This window comes from Hylaeus volcanicus, chromosome 6, assembly GCF_026283585.1.
Source record: "Hylaeus volcanicus isolate JK05 chromosome 6, UHH_iyHylVolc1.0_haploid, whole genome shotgun sequence".
Lineage (NCBI taxonomy): Eukaryota > Metazoa > Arthropoda > Insecta > Hymenoptera > Colletidae > Hylaeus > Hylaeus volcanicus.
Window position 1 is genome coordinate 7,450,905 of NC_071981.1, and position 16,531 is coordinate 7,467,435.

Genomic DNA, 16,531 nt, shown 5'->3' on the forward strand with positions numbered 1-16,531 from the left:
AGAGACTGTTAGAAGTGGAAATAGTGATGGTTGCAAAAGGAGAGACACTAGCGCCGCCTTTGGGGGCAACGAGTGCCGCATGACGGCGCTAGTGTCGCGTCCTGTATAACTTCCAAGACTTCCTTGATTGTCTGAGATACATAAATATATGTTTAGACACTTTGTCTCCTCTGCACCTTCTTTCGTGGATGTGTATATGTTTATACTCTCATATTTCTATGTAACCTTTAGTGTATAAGTTCTTCATTTAATATATTATGTTTTCTTATCCATGAGTTTCTCTTGTGTTATACATATACCCATTACACAAAATATTTTAAGCAACAATTTGGCCAACATCCATAAACGTCTACTAGACTATCCCCTAGTGAATATTATTAATGAATATTATTAAAATTTATTGTTGAAATTACGGTGACGCTAATTCAAACAGCAAACTACCATAAATGTTGGAATACAATAAAATTGAAAGCGTTCCGAAGATCGCACTTACCTGATTTTCCGGGTTGTTAACTGCAAAATACCCCAGAACCTGGAACAGTTCCGACAGGATGTAAGTACTACTAGTGTTCTGCGCAGATCCAATTTCCGGCTTGTGCGATATTGGATCCCGTGATAATCGAGTTATCAGATGACTAGCTATCAGTCGCCATTGCAAACTGGTACCTTCCATTCCTAACAGATTCTGAAACCAGAAGATATTCGAAATTTCACTGATAATGCACAAATAAATATACGTGATTGCAAATTTTTGTTTAAAATTGTAGTAGTCAAGGAAGTAGCTAAAGACGAATTTAAATATTTATCAAATGTAATTATTGTTCATAATAAATAGACTGCGGATTTTATGCATTCATGACGTACAATAACATAGAAAACATACGTAAAATTGTACATAATGTACGCTGAATATATTCTACAATTATTATAATGTTATTCATTTTGCATAATACCTTTTGGTGATGTTTCTAACACCAATTTCCTAATCTCTAATGCCGTGTCATAAACTGTGAAATACACAGGGTGTCCCGTAACTATATAGTAGTACAAGCGAGCATGGGGTAATTCTACGTGAAAAATTGAATCGAGAATGTGCAATAAAATGTTTCCATACGAAGCTTTATTTTCGAAAAAAGTAATTTTAAAAATTTGTCTCGATTGCTATAAGTTACCAGTATTTAACTAAAGATCCCGTTCGATAAGCATAAGAAGAAAGTAAAATAAATCTAAGATATCAAACTTTCCAAGCTTATTTTTTCCCAAAAAAAAGCTTCATATGAAAACATTTTATTTAACATTTTCGATTCAATTTTTCGCTTATGCCACCAGTTACGGGACACCCTGTATAATTGTTTACGTATCGGAGAGCCTCAGCGTGGGTCACGATTGACCCAGCCTCGAGCAGAACAAGAGATTCCTGCGGAGATTGAAGGGCAGTTTCATTTCAACTAGACCACGCGGCCAGTAAGTCAAAGGGAATAGATAATAAACGTTGGTTTTTGGGCAAACGCCGGCTGCCGGGCGCAAGGATAATCGGAGCAGCGTCCCGCGGGACCCTGCGCGGCCTCCTGCGGGACACAGGACGGCCCTTATAGTTTTTATGGTTGGGGGCGCGAGGTTTCGATTCAATTCGTGGTCTGATCATTGCAGACTTCACAGGAGGGCTTTCAATCTTGACAGGCAAACCCCCTGGGCGCACGATATCTCCATTGCACTTTCCACGGGCCTCGACCTAATGAGGAGGACCACTGACGGTTGCTCCATCAAGGACCCACCTCCGTTTCTATTCAACCTCACAGGTCAGGCGGTCTAACATAAGGGACAACGTATTTTTTTTCTTAGCTGTGGTAACTCAAATTACAGGGGGTGAAACTACCCCTCTGAGTGTCGTCCTGTGCGAGGACCTCAGAAACTGTTAGGCTAGGTTTAGAATGTTAGGCTTAGAATGTTAATTAGACTTTCAAAGAATATTATTTATTATTAGTCAATCCCATAAATATTCGTAACCTCTATGTCATTTGAAGAAGTTTGATTGAATTAAGTAACAGTTTTGCCACACTGAATCACTGTTAGTGATTTTTTATATTGATTTTTGATATAACAATTTTGATATTGGGAAATGAATTTTTCATTGTAAAAATATATGTATGAATAAGCTTGTATAGTATATAAGTACGTATATATTTATATATACATATTCAGGAACTGTTATGCTAGGTTTTTGATAAGGAGTCAGATCTAGAATGGTAATTTGACTTTCTAGGAATATTATCTGTTATTGGTCAATTCTATAAATATTCCTAACCTGTATGTTTTTTTGAAGAAGTTTGACTAAATTGAATAACAGTTTTGATATTGCCAAATGAATTTTTCTTTAGACAAATATATGTATGAATAAGCTTGTATATGTACCATATATATTTATATATACATCAACAAATTTATACAAACATACACTTGGAATATTATAATAAATAATAAATATCGACAATGAATAAACTCACCTGTAATCTCAAAAGATTCAGCCCTGCAATGGACTTGAGTAGCCTGAGGCACTTGACGATCAGAACCCTCGTGGACTGGGGCATCGTGGTCTGGTTAGGAGTCGGCGACGACCCCTTCTGATTCTGTGGGGTGAGCGCGACCGCTGCATAAAGTGCGCCAATGGCACCTGCAGCCTCGGTTGAGGACAGCGTCGCGAGAAGGTGTGATTCTACGCTCGTCTGTTCCACGCTGTTGTTGTTCTCGTGAACGCTGCCAGACTCCTGGTCCGGAGGTTTCTTCAGGTGGGAACAGATGCGGAACAGAAGATCGTAGGAGGATATCAAAAGTGGCGATTCGTGGTCCTGGTCCACGAAAAACTCAGCCTCGATCAGAGCGCGACTGTGGCGGGACACTCGATCCACCAGGCCACCTGCCACCAGATATCTGCAGCAGAAAAGAAGGAAAGGTTGGAGTTGATGAAGGATTAGATTTTAATTCGTTTAATTGGACAAGAATTGATATGTAGAGATATGAGATATATAATGCTGGTACTTAATTTCAATACAGCACACCTGAAAGTTTTTTAAGTGAAGATGGACGTAATGGATGCATGGATGAGTCGAAATATTATTTTAGGGAGTGTGTTCATTTTTGTAATAATATTATGTAATAGTGTGGTTGTTAATATAATGTTAGTATGTAGTTGTCGTAAAATACTTGATATTCGTAATTTGTTAGATAAAGAGGTCTATATTAGAACCAACATCCCTTGTGGGGGTAACTATAAGGGATGGAACAACATCTCTTGGTTTTTAAAAAATTCTTCAGGTTCGAAGAATCTGATCATTTTAGCATTTTATTGCTTAGGTTCCTAAATGGGAGAGTCACCTACCCTGAAGAGATAAGGTGGATTCCTATAAAAACATTTGTAGGATTCATCAGATTGTTCATTCAGATTTGATTTACCCAGACTTGACTAAAGCATGGGTTCTTAAAAAAATTCCTCAGGTTCGCAGAGTCTAATAATTCTAGATGGGGGAGACATCTATCTTGAAGATGTAAGGTGGATTCCTTTAAACATATCCCTGACAAAAATTAAAATATTCACACAGTCCAGGCTAGAATCAAGCTACAATAACAAACTTAACCAAACCATGAGTTCTAAACAAAATTCCACAGGTTCGTAGAGTCCAATTGTTTCACTCCTCAGAATTCTAAATGGAATAACATTCTAAAATCGGAATTCTAAAAATTCTAATAGAATAACATTCTAAAGTCAGAATTCTAAAAATCATCTACCCTGAGGAGGTAAAGTGGATTCTTATATACACACCTCTGACATACAGTCAGTCCCATAACTATTCATACCTTCTATGCCTATTGAAAAAATTTGTCTAAATCAATTAATACCCTCTATATCTCCAAATAAGTGTTTCATTATAACTATATACATAAATAAACTTTACACTTGTATATATTTATAATGAAACATTTATTTGGAGCCATCAAACTTATCATTTAATTGAGAAGAATTCTTGTAATAGACACAGAATAGAAGGTACGAAAATTTATGGAACTCATTATACATATACAGGGTGTTCAAAAAAAAGCGTTCAATATTTATATGGTGTATAGGGCACACTGTACTGAGTAAAAAAGCTTCAGTAAACATAGGTCCAAAGGTCAAGCGTTTCTGAGATATAAACATTTTTGTTTGCTAGTATCATGATTGACTTACTACTGGGTTTTCGATATTAATAGATTTTCCACGTGTCCACCGCTCATTTCTGTACACGAAATTGAAAAAATGAAATTGACGAAATTGTCGGCACTTGAATGGGAACATTCAGAATCCAATTTATAAACACTGATATAAACATCGCATGCGATGGAAGCAAATAAGTCAATCATGATACTAGCAAACAAAAATGTTTATATCTCAGAAACGGTTGACCTTTGGACCTATGTTTAATAAAGCTATTTACTCAGTACAGTGTGCCCTATACACCATACAAATATTGAATGCTTTTTTTTGAACACCCTGTATATAAAAATATTCGCCCAATCCAATCTAGAATCCATTTTCCTCACACCTCTCCAAATAATTATCAATACCAAACTCACCTAAAACCCAAGTTCTTCCAAAAATTCCTCACATTCACCTACCAATTCAACTACTAATAACCAATTACCAAAATAAAAGGTGCCACTTCCCACCACCACAGTCGCCAAGAACCAACTCCCATCCGCCTAATAAAGCATCCATCGTTTTCACCAGACGCACCTTCAATCGCTCGTAATTAATAGCTCGGCCCCGTTTCGCGACGCACCAACCCCGGGGTCACGAAACTGCCCTATTATCGTCGTACCGGAAGGGTTACGCTCTCGAAAATGCCGCGCTCACGGACGACTCTACGCTCGAGTGTGCGGGTTCGAGTTCAGTGGCGTTGGATTAGCTTCCAGCTAGTTATGATTAGAGGAGACAGTTGGCCCTCCACCGAACTACTCCATATTCCAATACTCATCGGCCGGTCGCGTCAGTCTTTCGGAGAGAAGGAAGGGGGTGGCGATAATACGCACTGACAGGCGCGCACCCCTCGACAGCACGGTCGCTTTGGGGTGCTCCCGGTGAAAGGAAGGGTGCCGCAGGAGAGAAGAAAAACATATACAACAACCCGATAGAATGAGCATCGCATGCGCCTCGACGCTTGTTCTTCCCCTCCTCTCTGGCCTGTGCGCGCAGAATTACCCACTGATGTTATAATCCTCTCGTGTTACGCCGTCGCACATGCTGTCCTGTAAGCAATACATTGTTGTTTCTTTTTTTTGTCTCTCTTCGGGTCTCTTTCTCGCTACGGGGCCCTTTATGACGCCAGATCTATCGGTACCCATATGCACACTTGGCTGTCGCGAACGAGACGCCGGGCGTTGTATCTGTCGCGGATGGATCATCCCTGCCCTCGGAGCTGGAAACGCGAGTCAAGTCTTTGTTACGTCGAGGGTCACGCGAAATTGACGAACGATTGACGCGAGCGTTGCTGCGCCGCGACGGACATCGCCGGGGAATTCGAGCGCGGGATGGTAAGTGGCGATCTAGGACTGACAGTTGGCCTCCGAGCATTGTTTTAGAGGGATCTGGAGAGCATTGTTTTAGTTTTGCTGGGAGCTGGTAGATAGGTTCAAAGGTGTGGAGTTGGTGGATTTATGAACGAGTTGAAATGATTTGGGAATGAAGTGTATTGGGGAGTGAGGATTATTTAGGGAGAGTGAGGAAGGGGGTAAAGGAATATAGGCGTAATAGAATGAAATTGAAAATTTTAAGTAGTTAGAATATTTGGAAGTTGAAAGTTCTGGGTATTTAGGGGTTGTTTGGGGGTAGAAAAGTATTAATTCATGTGAGTTTGAAGGAATAGAGTATAGGAAATGTAAGAGGGAGAGAACGGGAGAACCAAGTCGAAATAGAGATACTTGAGGATTTAGGCATTTAGTGATAGTTGAAGAATAGAAAAGCATTAATAGATGTGAGTTTGAAGGAATAGAGTATAGGAAGTGTGAGAGAGAAAATGTTAGTGGTAGTTCAGGGATAGAGAAGTATTAATAGATGCGAGTTTATAAGAATAGAGTATAGGAAATGTGAGAAAGAGAATGGAAGAACCAAATCGAAATAAAGATACTTGAGGATTTAGGCATTTAGTGGTAGTTGAGGAATAGAAAAGTATTAATAGATGTGAGTTTGAAGGAATAGAGTATAGGAAGTGTGAGAAAGAGAAAAATTGGGTTCTCAAACCAACTCAAACAACTTGCAACACTAAAAATATATTCAGAACGAATACAACATTGGCAAGCATTTTATAATTGCAACCCCCTGTGTTCTATTATTATCTACATCAAATAATAATTCGCATAGGTAATCCTCAAACCAACTCAAACAATTTCCAACGTTGTACAAAAGTATAAAAATATATTCAGAACGAATGCAATAACGAACATGACATACATAACGAACACTACATTTAGTAAGAAAATGTGAAGGGTAGGAAACACAGAAATCTAATTAAAGACAATTTTATTCGAAAAAGGAGTTAAGTAGATGAAAATGATTCTAGAGGCAAGAAAAATGACCAAAGAGAATAGAAGGAATAAATAAAGGAATATAATTTCAATTTATGATCTCAGATTAGAAATTCAAGATTTGTTGACAAAGTCTCTGTAGGAGGAATAAGAATAGCAATTGTTAAATAATCAATAAGCGACGAGAATTTAAAATATAAATTTCCAATTAGAATCGTGATCCACATTACATTTTTGCTTAAAAAAATTAAAAGTGACAGTTAAAGGTTGAATAAATATATAGTAAAAATTTGAAAGCTCTGTGTTCTTTCATTTCGCTATAAAAAATTCCGAAAAAACCTTATAAAAAAAACTGCTGTCATACCAGATGACTCCCTTAAGTGTATCGTATGAATAGGAGGCGTTAACCCTTAACATATCGCGATGATAATAAAATTAAGCGATCGCTACCTACTATGTCTGAATAATGCCTCAATAACAATACACGATTCTCTAAAATAACTCTAAAAAGCTTCCTCCGCATTTTTCCCCATCAATCCTCCACGAAACGCACTAACAACTCGTCGAAAGGTGGTATTAATTGGAAATGGAGCTTACTTTTGATCGTTAAATTGTACGTGTTCACAGCGCCGCGGTCTTGGAACCGTAATAGTCGTAATGCTTTCGAGCTTAACGAAAACACGAGGCTACGCGGAATACTGATTCGCCCGGTCGTTGCATAATTCATCGATACGTACAAAAGCAAAGACTCTTAAGCTCTGTCACTTCGATGATGGAAGCAACGGGCTACAATGGGCGAACACGGACGAGCGATAATACAGACGCTCTCGCTAGGATTCCGAGGGATCGGATAAATACGCTAATAAAATGCAACGGGATGCGCGGACGGATTAGAATTGCTCGGGATCGTACACTCCGCGACCTATAATAACATGAATGATAGCCGAAGGGTGGCCCTTACTGGATGTAATAACTTTGGTTAGGCGAGTTGATCCGCCTACGATTCGTTGTACCCGAGATATATATCCCACAGTCAATAGAATCCACGAATAACTTCATCCCTGCGTCCCCAAATATTCTCTTCCTTAATTTTTTATGCTATACATATTTCCAAATTGACACTAAACGTACAAGCATTTTGCATACAGTTAATATATTCGTATCGTCTGTGACTATTGAAGAAATTTTATTAAGTTAAATGATAGATTTGATGTTAAGGAAATTTAGTGTAATAAATATGCACGGAAGTAAATTTTACATGAGTATGTATCTATGATGAAAAGTTTATTTGGGAATGTTAAATTTGTTGTTTAATTTAAGGAAACTTCTTTGATAAACAGAGAGGGGACGATTCTATTATAATTATAATTATATTTATACCAATACATTATGTATGTTGTTATAATTATAATTATAATTATAAACGTTAAACGACCCCTTACAGTAAGATATACACAGTCAGTCCTATAAAATATAATATATTCTATAATTATAATTAAAATTATAATTAAAATTATAATTATACCAATACATTATGTATGTTGAATGGCAAATAATTAGACAACTAATATAATAAACATATGGTAAACATAACCAAAAGGTGTGAACACTTATGCAAAATAAAATAAGAATATTATTATATTAATAGAAGAATATATTCAACATACGGATGTCAAATGGCAGATAATTAAGCAACTAATATAATAAACATATGGTAAATATAACCAAAAGGTATGAACACTTATAGAAAATGAAATAATAATATTATTATATTAATATTTTATTAAAATTATTATATATATATATATATATATATATTATACATTATATTATATATTAATATTATATATTAATATTATATATATATATTATACATTTATTATATTTATATAATATTTATTTAGATATATATCTATCATTTATTATATTATATTTATATAAAATATATAAGTATATTATATATTTTATTAAAATTATTAGAAGAATGAATTCAACATACATCATGTATATTTTACGTATATTTTCAATACCATTCCACATGATAAACACTCCATATATTTATTATTTACGTTCACGTATTTATATTTATCTATATTTTCTATATCATTCCACATCGTAGCAAATACATGCCAGCACAGAATGAACTTTCAGTAAATTGTCTCCCCAGTCAAAAATACATCGATGGCAAGAAGTACCATGCAAATAGTGCACTGGAAACGAAATCCGTCATCTGGAGTATGTAATTGCGTACATCAGCACGCGACAGGAATTGGTAAGAAGCGAGGAAAGATCCGATCTCTGGATCCTCGCGCACGTCTGGCCGGGATAGGGCGCCCCGGCTCATGCATCATCGCTCTCCCCCCTCCCGAAGATTCCGATCTATCATTGAATGTTTGCGGGGGGTTCGAGCAAATACATTGAATTTATTTATTATTCCCCCTGACCGCCTTATGGAGGCCGCAGCAGCCCGAGCAATCACTACCCCAGCGCTACCATTAGCTAACCATATGATTATTTCATAGCGAGTGCCCAAGGGTGCATATCTTTAGGTGAAGCTGGTTGTAGCAGCTCAGGCGTTCTCGCGATGCAATGGCGGCGCTCGTGCGCGGGACCTGGGGTCACGAGGAGGGTAATCGAGCAAATTAATTTACATATTCATGGAGAAATGTGCGCAACGCAATTTCACCGATAACCATGCCGATTGGCTCGCTGCGCTTTAGTTGGATGAGTTTTTGTTACGACTGAAGGGCGGGAATGATGCATCGTGTGATGCGGTTATGACTCGTCATTCTGTATACACAGTCCCTGTAGTATTGATACATGGGGTTACTCGTGGCAAAGTGATCTTGTAGATCCTTGGATTATTCTTACGTGTTTGGTAGGTGTAGGAATTTTAGTGTAGTGATACATAGTCGTGGGAAGTTGGCCCCCCAATATTAAAAAGTTCAAAATATTCTTGTTGCAAAAAGTTTGCTCATCGTTTGCCCACCAATGTCTCGTTGGAATTTTCGTTTGCCCCTTTTCAATTTCAAAATTATAAGCAATTCAATTTGGGGGATGCCAACTTCATGCTGGCCCCCCAATATGAAAAATATTCTTGTTGCAAAAAGTTTGCTCATCGTTTGCCCATAAATGACCCGTTAGAATTTTCGTTTGCCCCTTTCTAGTGTAAAAATAATCAGCAATTTAATTTGGGAGGGGGGCAGGGGTGTGCCAAAACTTCATGTTGGCCCCCCAGTATTAAAAATGTTCGTTTTACAAAAAGTTTACTCATCATTTACCCATTAATGCAGCGTTGGAATATTCGTTTGCCCCTTTGTAGTTTTAAAATGATCAGTAATTCAATTTTTGGGGGGGGGGGGGGGGGGCAACCTGAAGTTGACCCTTGCAATCTTAAAAAATTCAAAATTGTCTTTTTGCAAAAAGTTTGCTTATCGTTTGCCTATGAATGCCACGTTGGAATCCTAGTTTGCCCCTTTTTAGTTTCAAAATGATCAGCAATTCAATTTTGATCATTTTTAAACTAAAAAAGTGCAAACGAAAATATGTACTGGTTATAAATAAAATGAAAGAATCTTTGGAACGATCTAATAAATAAGAAAGTGAAATGAACTTCATATCCATCTTCTCTGATTAATATTTTTGAAAATATTCAAGACAAGGTCCACTTGTACTGTCAGAACTTGTGGTTCGATGCCAAGGCCCCTTTAGGACGAGGTCCTTTTCTACCAGTGGCAAATGTGTCTGGCAGAAGTATCATCCACTGCATCCACAATGGACGATGTTTGCGCAACGAAATGGGCGAAAGTGTGAAAACGACAGCGTAGTATCCGCGAACTCTGGGAGAGGGACAGTAATGCTGAAGAATGGCCACTCTGGTGCAAGTTGCGTTCGCCAATTGTCTCCGGGAATAAACAAAAACTGAACGTTTGTAACTGTTACAGTTCTTTAAGAGACTGGGAACATAAGCATCCATTTTGTAGAAAAATGAAAAAATTATTGGTAGGATACTTTTATCAATTGCAAAACGAAACGTTTTAATTTAAGTATAATATGTTCAATGTTTAATATTTGAATACTATTATTCAGTGGTGACTTGAACATAATTATTCATGTAGTAAAAAAGAATTATAATAATAAAAAGTAATAAGGAATTATTATAACGAAATAATTTTATCAATTGTAAAACGAAACGTTTCAATTTAAGTATATTCTCAATAACTGGGACGAATGTTTACTATTTTAGTAAGATCATTCAATGGTTCTATATGAATAAATATATTTTCCATTTGGACAATTAAAAAATGTCTTTCAATCGATTAGAGAAGGACGCGATCAATGCCAGGCACGGGAACAGTGGCACACTTGTTACAATATTTACAGAGTCGTCTAGATTCACCCCTGAAACCGACCCCCTGCCTGTCGTTGACAAGTGTCTCTGGCTACCGAATTTCACCATCCCCCCATCCGCTCCTTACCTTTTATTCTCTAGTACCGACGACGATCTATGTAATACATACACCGCGATGTACATTTCGCATGTGTTCGCTGAAATGCACAGGAAAATATTATCCCTCCGTCGAATTCTATTTGAAATAGGTTTCCCAGAAAAATACTACGGCCGCGTCCTCGACGAAAATTTCTGTAGGGCCTCCGTGAAAATATCTCCCATCTGCCACAATGTGTCTATTTTATTTTAAACACCGAGGAAGTTGCCTCAAGGTTAAAAAAATCTTCTTTATTTTAGGAGATTAAAAATTCAAAATTCTTTGATTAATCATTTAAAAAATTGCAAAGGATAAGTTACAAAATATTTTCTGATGCCAAACTAGATACTTATCTGTTTTATATTATAAACTTAAACATTGTAATCCTATTTATTTTAAGCATCAAAGAAATTCCCTCGAGATTAAAAGTTCTAAATCCTTTCACTAATCATTTAAAAAATTTCAAAGCATAAATTACGAAATATTTCCTGATGCCAAAGTATACAACCAGTATATACATAAATATTGCAATGACTGATACCTTCTCCACAATAATAATTAAAAAAAAAGCATGCAATGGCATTGGATCCTGCAGGTGCAATAAAAATAGCTCCCGAAAGCAATCGTGGAACGAAACGTCAAAAATCGAATAGAGGTGCACGAAATAAAGTCTGAAACAAGGTCAAATGGCCGAGACGTTCGTCGAATTGGTAATGTATTATAATCCCCATACTCTACATCCAGCAACTCAGGATATTGCTACTCCGGGTTCGTTGACGCGTAATGCATTCACGCTGGGATTTCGGTAGCCCGAGGGATGAGGCGAATCCTGGTACTCTATACACACAATCGAGTCCTGCCACGGCTGAGAGTCGAAAGGACGCTAATCTACAGGCCGTTCCAAAAGTTTCACACCAATTTTTACCAGTTACACTATTTCAATCACTAAATTGCCGATTTTTATACATTTACAGCAAATTTGAATGTGCAAAATGCATACAGTATGCAATGTTTTAAAAAAAATATTGAAAGTAATGTTTGTATTATAATATTTGTAAAGTAAAACAAATTCCTGTTTAAGTTTAATTTTTGTAGGTACGTTTCCATAGTAATTTTTACCAGTTAGACTATTTCAATCACTAGAATACCCATGTTTATACATTTACAGGAAATTTGAATGTGCAAACTGCATACAGTATGGAATGTTATAAAAAGATATTGAAAGTTATGTTTGTATTATAATATATGTAGAGTAAAATAAATTCCTATTTAGGTTCAATTTTTGTAGGTTCGTGTCCATAATAATTTTTACCAGTTAGACTACTTTAAATACTAGGCTCCCCATTTTTTGGCATATACAGGAAATTTGAATGTGCAAGAAATTAAAATAAATAATAGGATAATAATAATAATAATAATAGGATTACAATGTTTAAGTTTATAGTAGGTATGTAGCTTGGCATCAGGAAATATTTTGTAATTTATGCTTTGCAATAAATTACAAAACACAGTGTGCAACAATATAAAAAAATATTGAAAATGAAGTTCTTATTAAACTATTTGCAGAATAAACTAAATTCCAATTTAGTGATTTATCAATCACTTAAAACATTGAACTTTCTCATCAAATAGAAACATTCCGAAGGCAAACTTTGTCGATGCACTATCGAAAATTTCGGAAAAAGATCGAGCCATCGTTCTATTACAAAAAAGAAATATCCTCTAACGCCTCACTGTACTCCGTTAAAAATCGCGCACACTCTATGTAATTCGTCGCAAATAGCAACAAATTGGCTCGTTGAAAAGCATAAAAATTCATCCACGGACCGAAAGAGATTCCACGTTTTCGAATTTAACACTCTTTCGGAGGAGCATTGTTCGGACTCGTGGGCTTGCATTAATCTTAAACAACGACACTGGAATATGGAGAATGCTCCACGAATTTGCTAGGCGTTCTTTTTTTTGCGCGCGCGCCGTTTAAAGCCGCCTCTGTCAACAAGGAGCGTTATAGAGGGATAATAGACAGCAGTAAAATTCGGCACTCAGCAGAATGGGAACGGGAACAGCCGCGCTGCCTATTTCTACTCACGACCCTATCCAGCCTGATCAAATACTGCTCCAATCCCGCACTTCCCATTACTGTTGTCGCTACTGTCGTTGACTATTATCGCAGGAACCCTGCTTCAGAGATTTTCGAGCTGTCGATTGTTTCGCCATTCGCTGCATAATTTTCGATTGCTTCTGAACGAGCGTGCGTTCGGCTAAAAGAAGGGCGAGGCTTTTATATGGACACCGTATTTTTAATTACGAATAAAAAATGGATTGTATATTGGGTTCTCAAACATACTCACAAAACTTCCAAAAGTAAAAATGTATTCAGGACGAATGGAATATTGGCATGCATTTTATAATTTTAATTCTCTGTGTTCTATTATAATCTACATGAAATAGTAATTCGCATAGGTAATCCTCAAACCAATTAAAACAATCTGCAACACTATACAAATGGATGAAAATATATTCAGACCGAATCCAACATCAAAATTCATGCATTTTACCATTTTAACCCTGTGTTTAAGCTTGTGTTCTATTACATTCTATTGCAAATAGTGATTTGCATGGGTAATTCTCAAACCAACTCAAACAACTTGCAACACTAAAAATATGTTCAGGACGAATACAACATTGGCATGCATTTTATAATTGCAATCTCCTGTGTTCTATTACATTCTATCGCAAATAGTGATTTGCATAGGTAATTCTCAAACCAACTCAAACAACTTGCAACACTAAAAATATGTTCAGGACGAATACAACATTGGCATGCATTTTATAATTGCAACCCCGTCTTCTATGACAATCTACATTAAATAGCAATTCACATAGGTAATTCTCAAACCAATTAAAACAATGTGCTCCAATCCCGCATATTGAATTGTTTGAAAAGTAGCCTCGAATTTTGTCCATTAGAATTATTAATTGAAATTTTAACCAGCCAATTTCATTCTGGATTGTATTATTATTTCTATAGAAAGATAAATGCAGAAACATGGAAAATATTAACAATAAAATACATGTTACATTGTTTAGAATGTAAATTTGAATAAGCAATATATAATCGTTATATATTTTAGCAAGTATGAGTTGATTCAGTGCGATTGTTTTTTCTTACTTGTGTCTCCATTATTTGTTTCAGCTTAGGCAAAGTTTCTTAAACAGAGAAATAGTTACTTTAAACGATGATGTCAAACATCACTTAGATCTTTTACAAACGTAGAATTTTTACAAACGTAGAATCCACCACCAGATGGATGGTATTGGATCCAAATGGTCAATACATAATTTAATAAAATATTTATGTAACAAAAGAAATGTTTTTGAACGAAGATACGAAATTATTTTTTGAGCGAGCCAATATGCTGTTTTGGAGGCTTGAAATTTAGAAAACGATTCCAAGACAGTTGGCAATTGACGAAAGTGAATCACTAGCATCAGGCTGAGCCAGCTGATGTTTCGAGTACATCTGCTTCCTAATTCCTGACACGGTTAAGCCTATGACTATTATGGAATCGTTCGATCATAAAGTTCTATAATTACGACATAGGATCGATCATTTCTAGCCTGTAAAAATCCTGACATCATAAATTATGTCTAGTAGTGATAATTTTGTATAATCAATTCTCTTCGAATGTTGTTCTTTCCTAGACAAAATTATGCATTTAATGTTTTTGTTTTTTGAATTATTTTGATTGAACAGCATAGGATCGATAATTTCTATTATGTAAAAATCCTGACATCACAAAAAATTATACCAAGTATTCAGAATTTTGACTAATCAACTACCCTAGAATGTCGTTCCTTCCAAGACAAAATTACACGTTTAATGTTTCTATTTTTCGACTTACAGTAAGTATTGAATAATTAAAAGCCCGATCAGGAAATAGCTATTTGTAAATTGTCGATCACCGAAGATTTGTTTCTAATTTCTCTCACTAAAGTGTTACTTCTTAAATCATCGAACGTATCGATGCAATCTGTTTCAATACGACTGGAAATGCTCTAAGTATCGACTTCATTAATGATGAGTGAAACGTGGAAATCTCTGCCTCGGGTTCGATTACCTCAGTTTACTTGCCAATTAAGATTTAAAGACTCGCTAAATAGCTTCTATCTCATAATGCAACGTTCTCGACTATTTCTCGATTTCATGCGAACAATTAGTCGCACACCTGAGAAAATTTATTTAATGAATTATTTGGCAACGAAGCTAATGGAAAAGGGAAAATGCTCGCTAACGAGTCGAATCCAAATACAAATAACAAAAGAGAAATAAAATTAATTTTAGGAATTGATCATTTCAAAATATATACAGAAAAGTACATCAGTTGATTGATATTAATTCAGAAGTATAAAATATTTGTGAGAGATTCGATTCTTTTATTTCTGAAGTTCTGAAGTTTGAAAATGAATCAATTTCAATTTGGTCTTCCGCAAACGTATTCCTTTTCCAGTGTTGGCAAACGAACGACAAAGCTTTTAACTACGGAGCATATTTCGCCCGAAAATGGAAATATACGAGACGCTGTACCAAGCCAAAAACGGAGAAACGGTGGATTTTGTTTCTGAAATGCGTTTTGTTGAACTGGAAAATCTAACAGACTCAAATGGATGGGTGGGTACTAGTTCATTGAACATTAGTCACTAGTGTTGGTGAAATCACTATATTAGCATATTCTATTCAAAAAATGGAGCCGCGACCAAAACTAGCTACCAGTAGCTATTGAGACAGAATTTTGATACTTTGTACTCTTAAGTAATTTTTGTTACTGAATTCAATGGTGTAAACAAACAAAAAATATTTAAACAATCTTTCCGGATTTTTCAAATACATTTTTCAGACCTTCTTTCAAATATTTTTCTTTAAATTTTTCAAATATTGTTCTCTAAATTTTTTCAAATATTTTTCTCTACATTTTTCTAATATTGTCCTCTAAATGTTTACAAATATTTTTCTCTACATTTCTCAAATATTGTTGTCTAAATTTGTTCAAATATTTTTCTCAAAATTTTTCAAATATTGTTCTCCAAATTTTTTCAAATATTTTGTTCAAAAATGCAAAAAGATTATTTAAACATTTTCTTTGTTTGCAAGATTAAATTCAGCGCAAAAAACTACATGAAAGTACAAACTTTCAAAATTTTGTCTGAATAACTACTGATAGCTAGTTTTGCTCGCGGCGACATCCCTTAAGAGGATTTTAATGGGTCATATCAACAACTGATGCTCCTACTTTAATATGTATTTCAAAACACTCCGAAATAACAGAAATACCTACCACGCCAATTTTATGATCACTGTGAAATGCATAACCGTTCTTGCTTCATAATTCATGTCAGCCATGATCCCTCTTTTTCGAGGGTACTTGCACCTCATTTTCAGCGACACACACACACACACACACACACACACACACACACACACACACACA

At 35.9% G+C, this 16,531-nt stretch overlaps 1 protein-coding gene across 5 annotated transcripts in view; it reads right to left on the minus strand.

Annotated features, from left to right (window-relative positions):
* The window catches only part of LOC128878247 (S phase cyclin A-associated protein in the endoplasmic reticulum), a 59,048-nt gene that overhangs the window by 13,578 nt on the left and 28,939 nt on the right, over positions 1–16,531 (minus strand). For 3 of the 5 annotated variants that reach the window (XM_054126296.1, XM_054126297.1, XM_054126295.1), the window contains 2 exons: positions 2,505–2,928; positions 494–685 (listed from right to left, as the gene is read on the minus strand). In XM_054126296.1, the coding sequence (XP_053982271.1) occupies positions 494–685; positions 2,505–2,928 (616 nt within the window). Of the gene's footprint in view, positions 1–250; positions 365–493; positions 686–2,504; positions 2,929–16,531 lie in introns of those variants that run through there. The other 2 variants (XM_054126298.1, XR_008457365.1) reach the window with 2 other exon arrangements.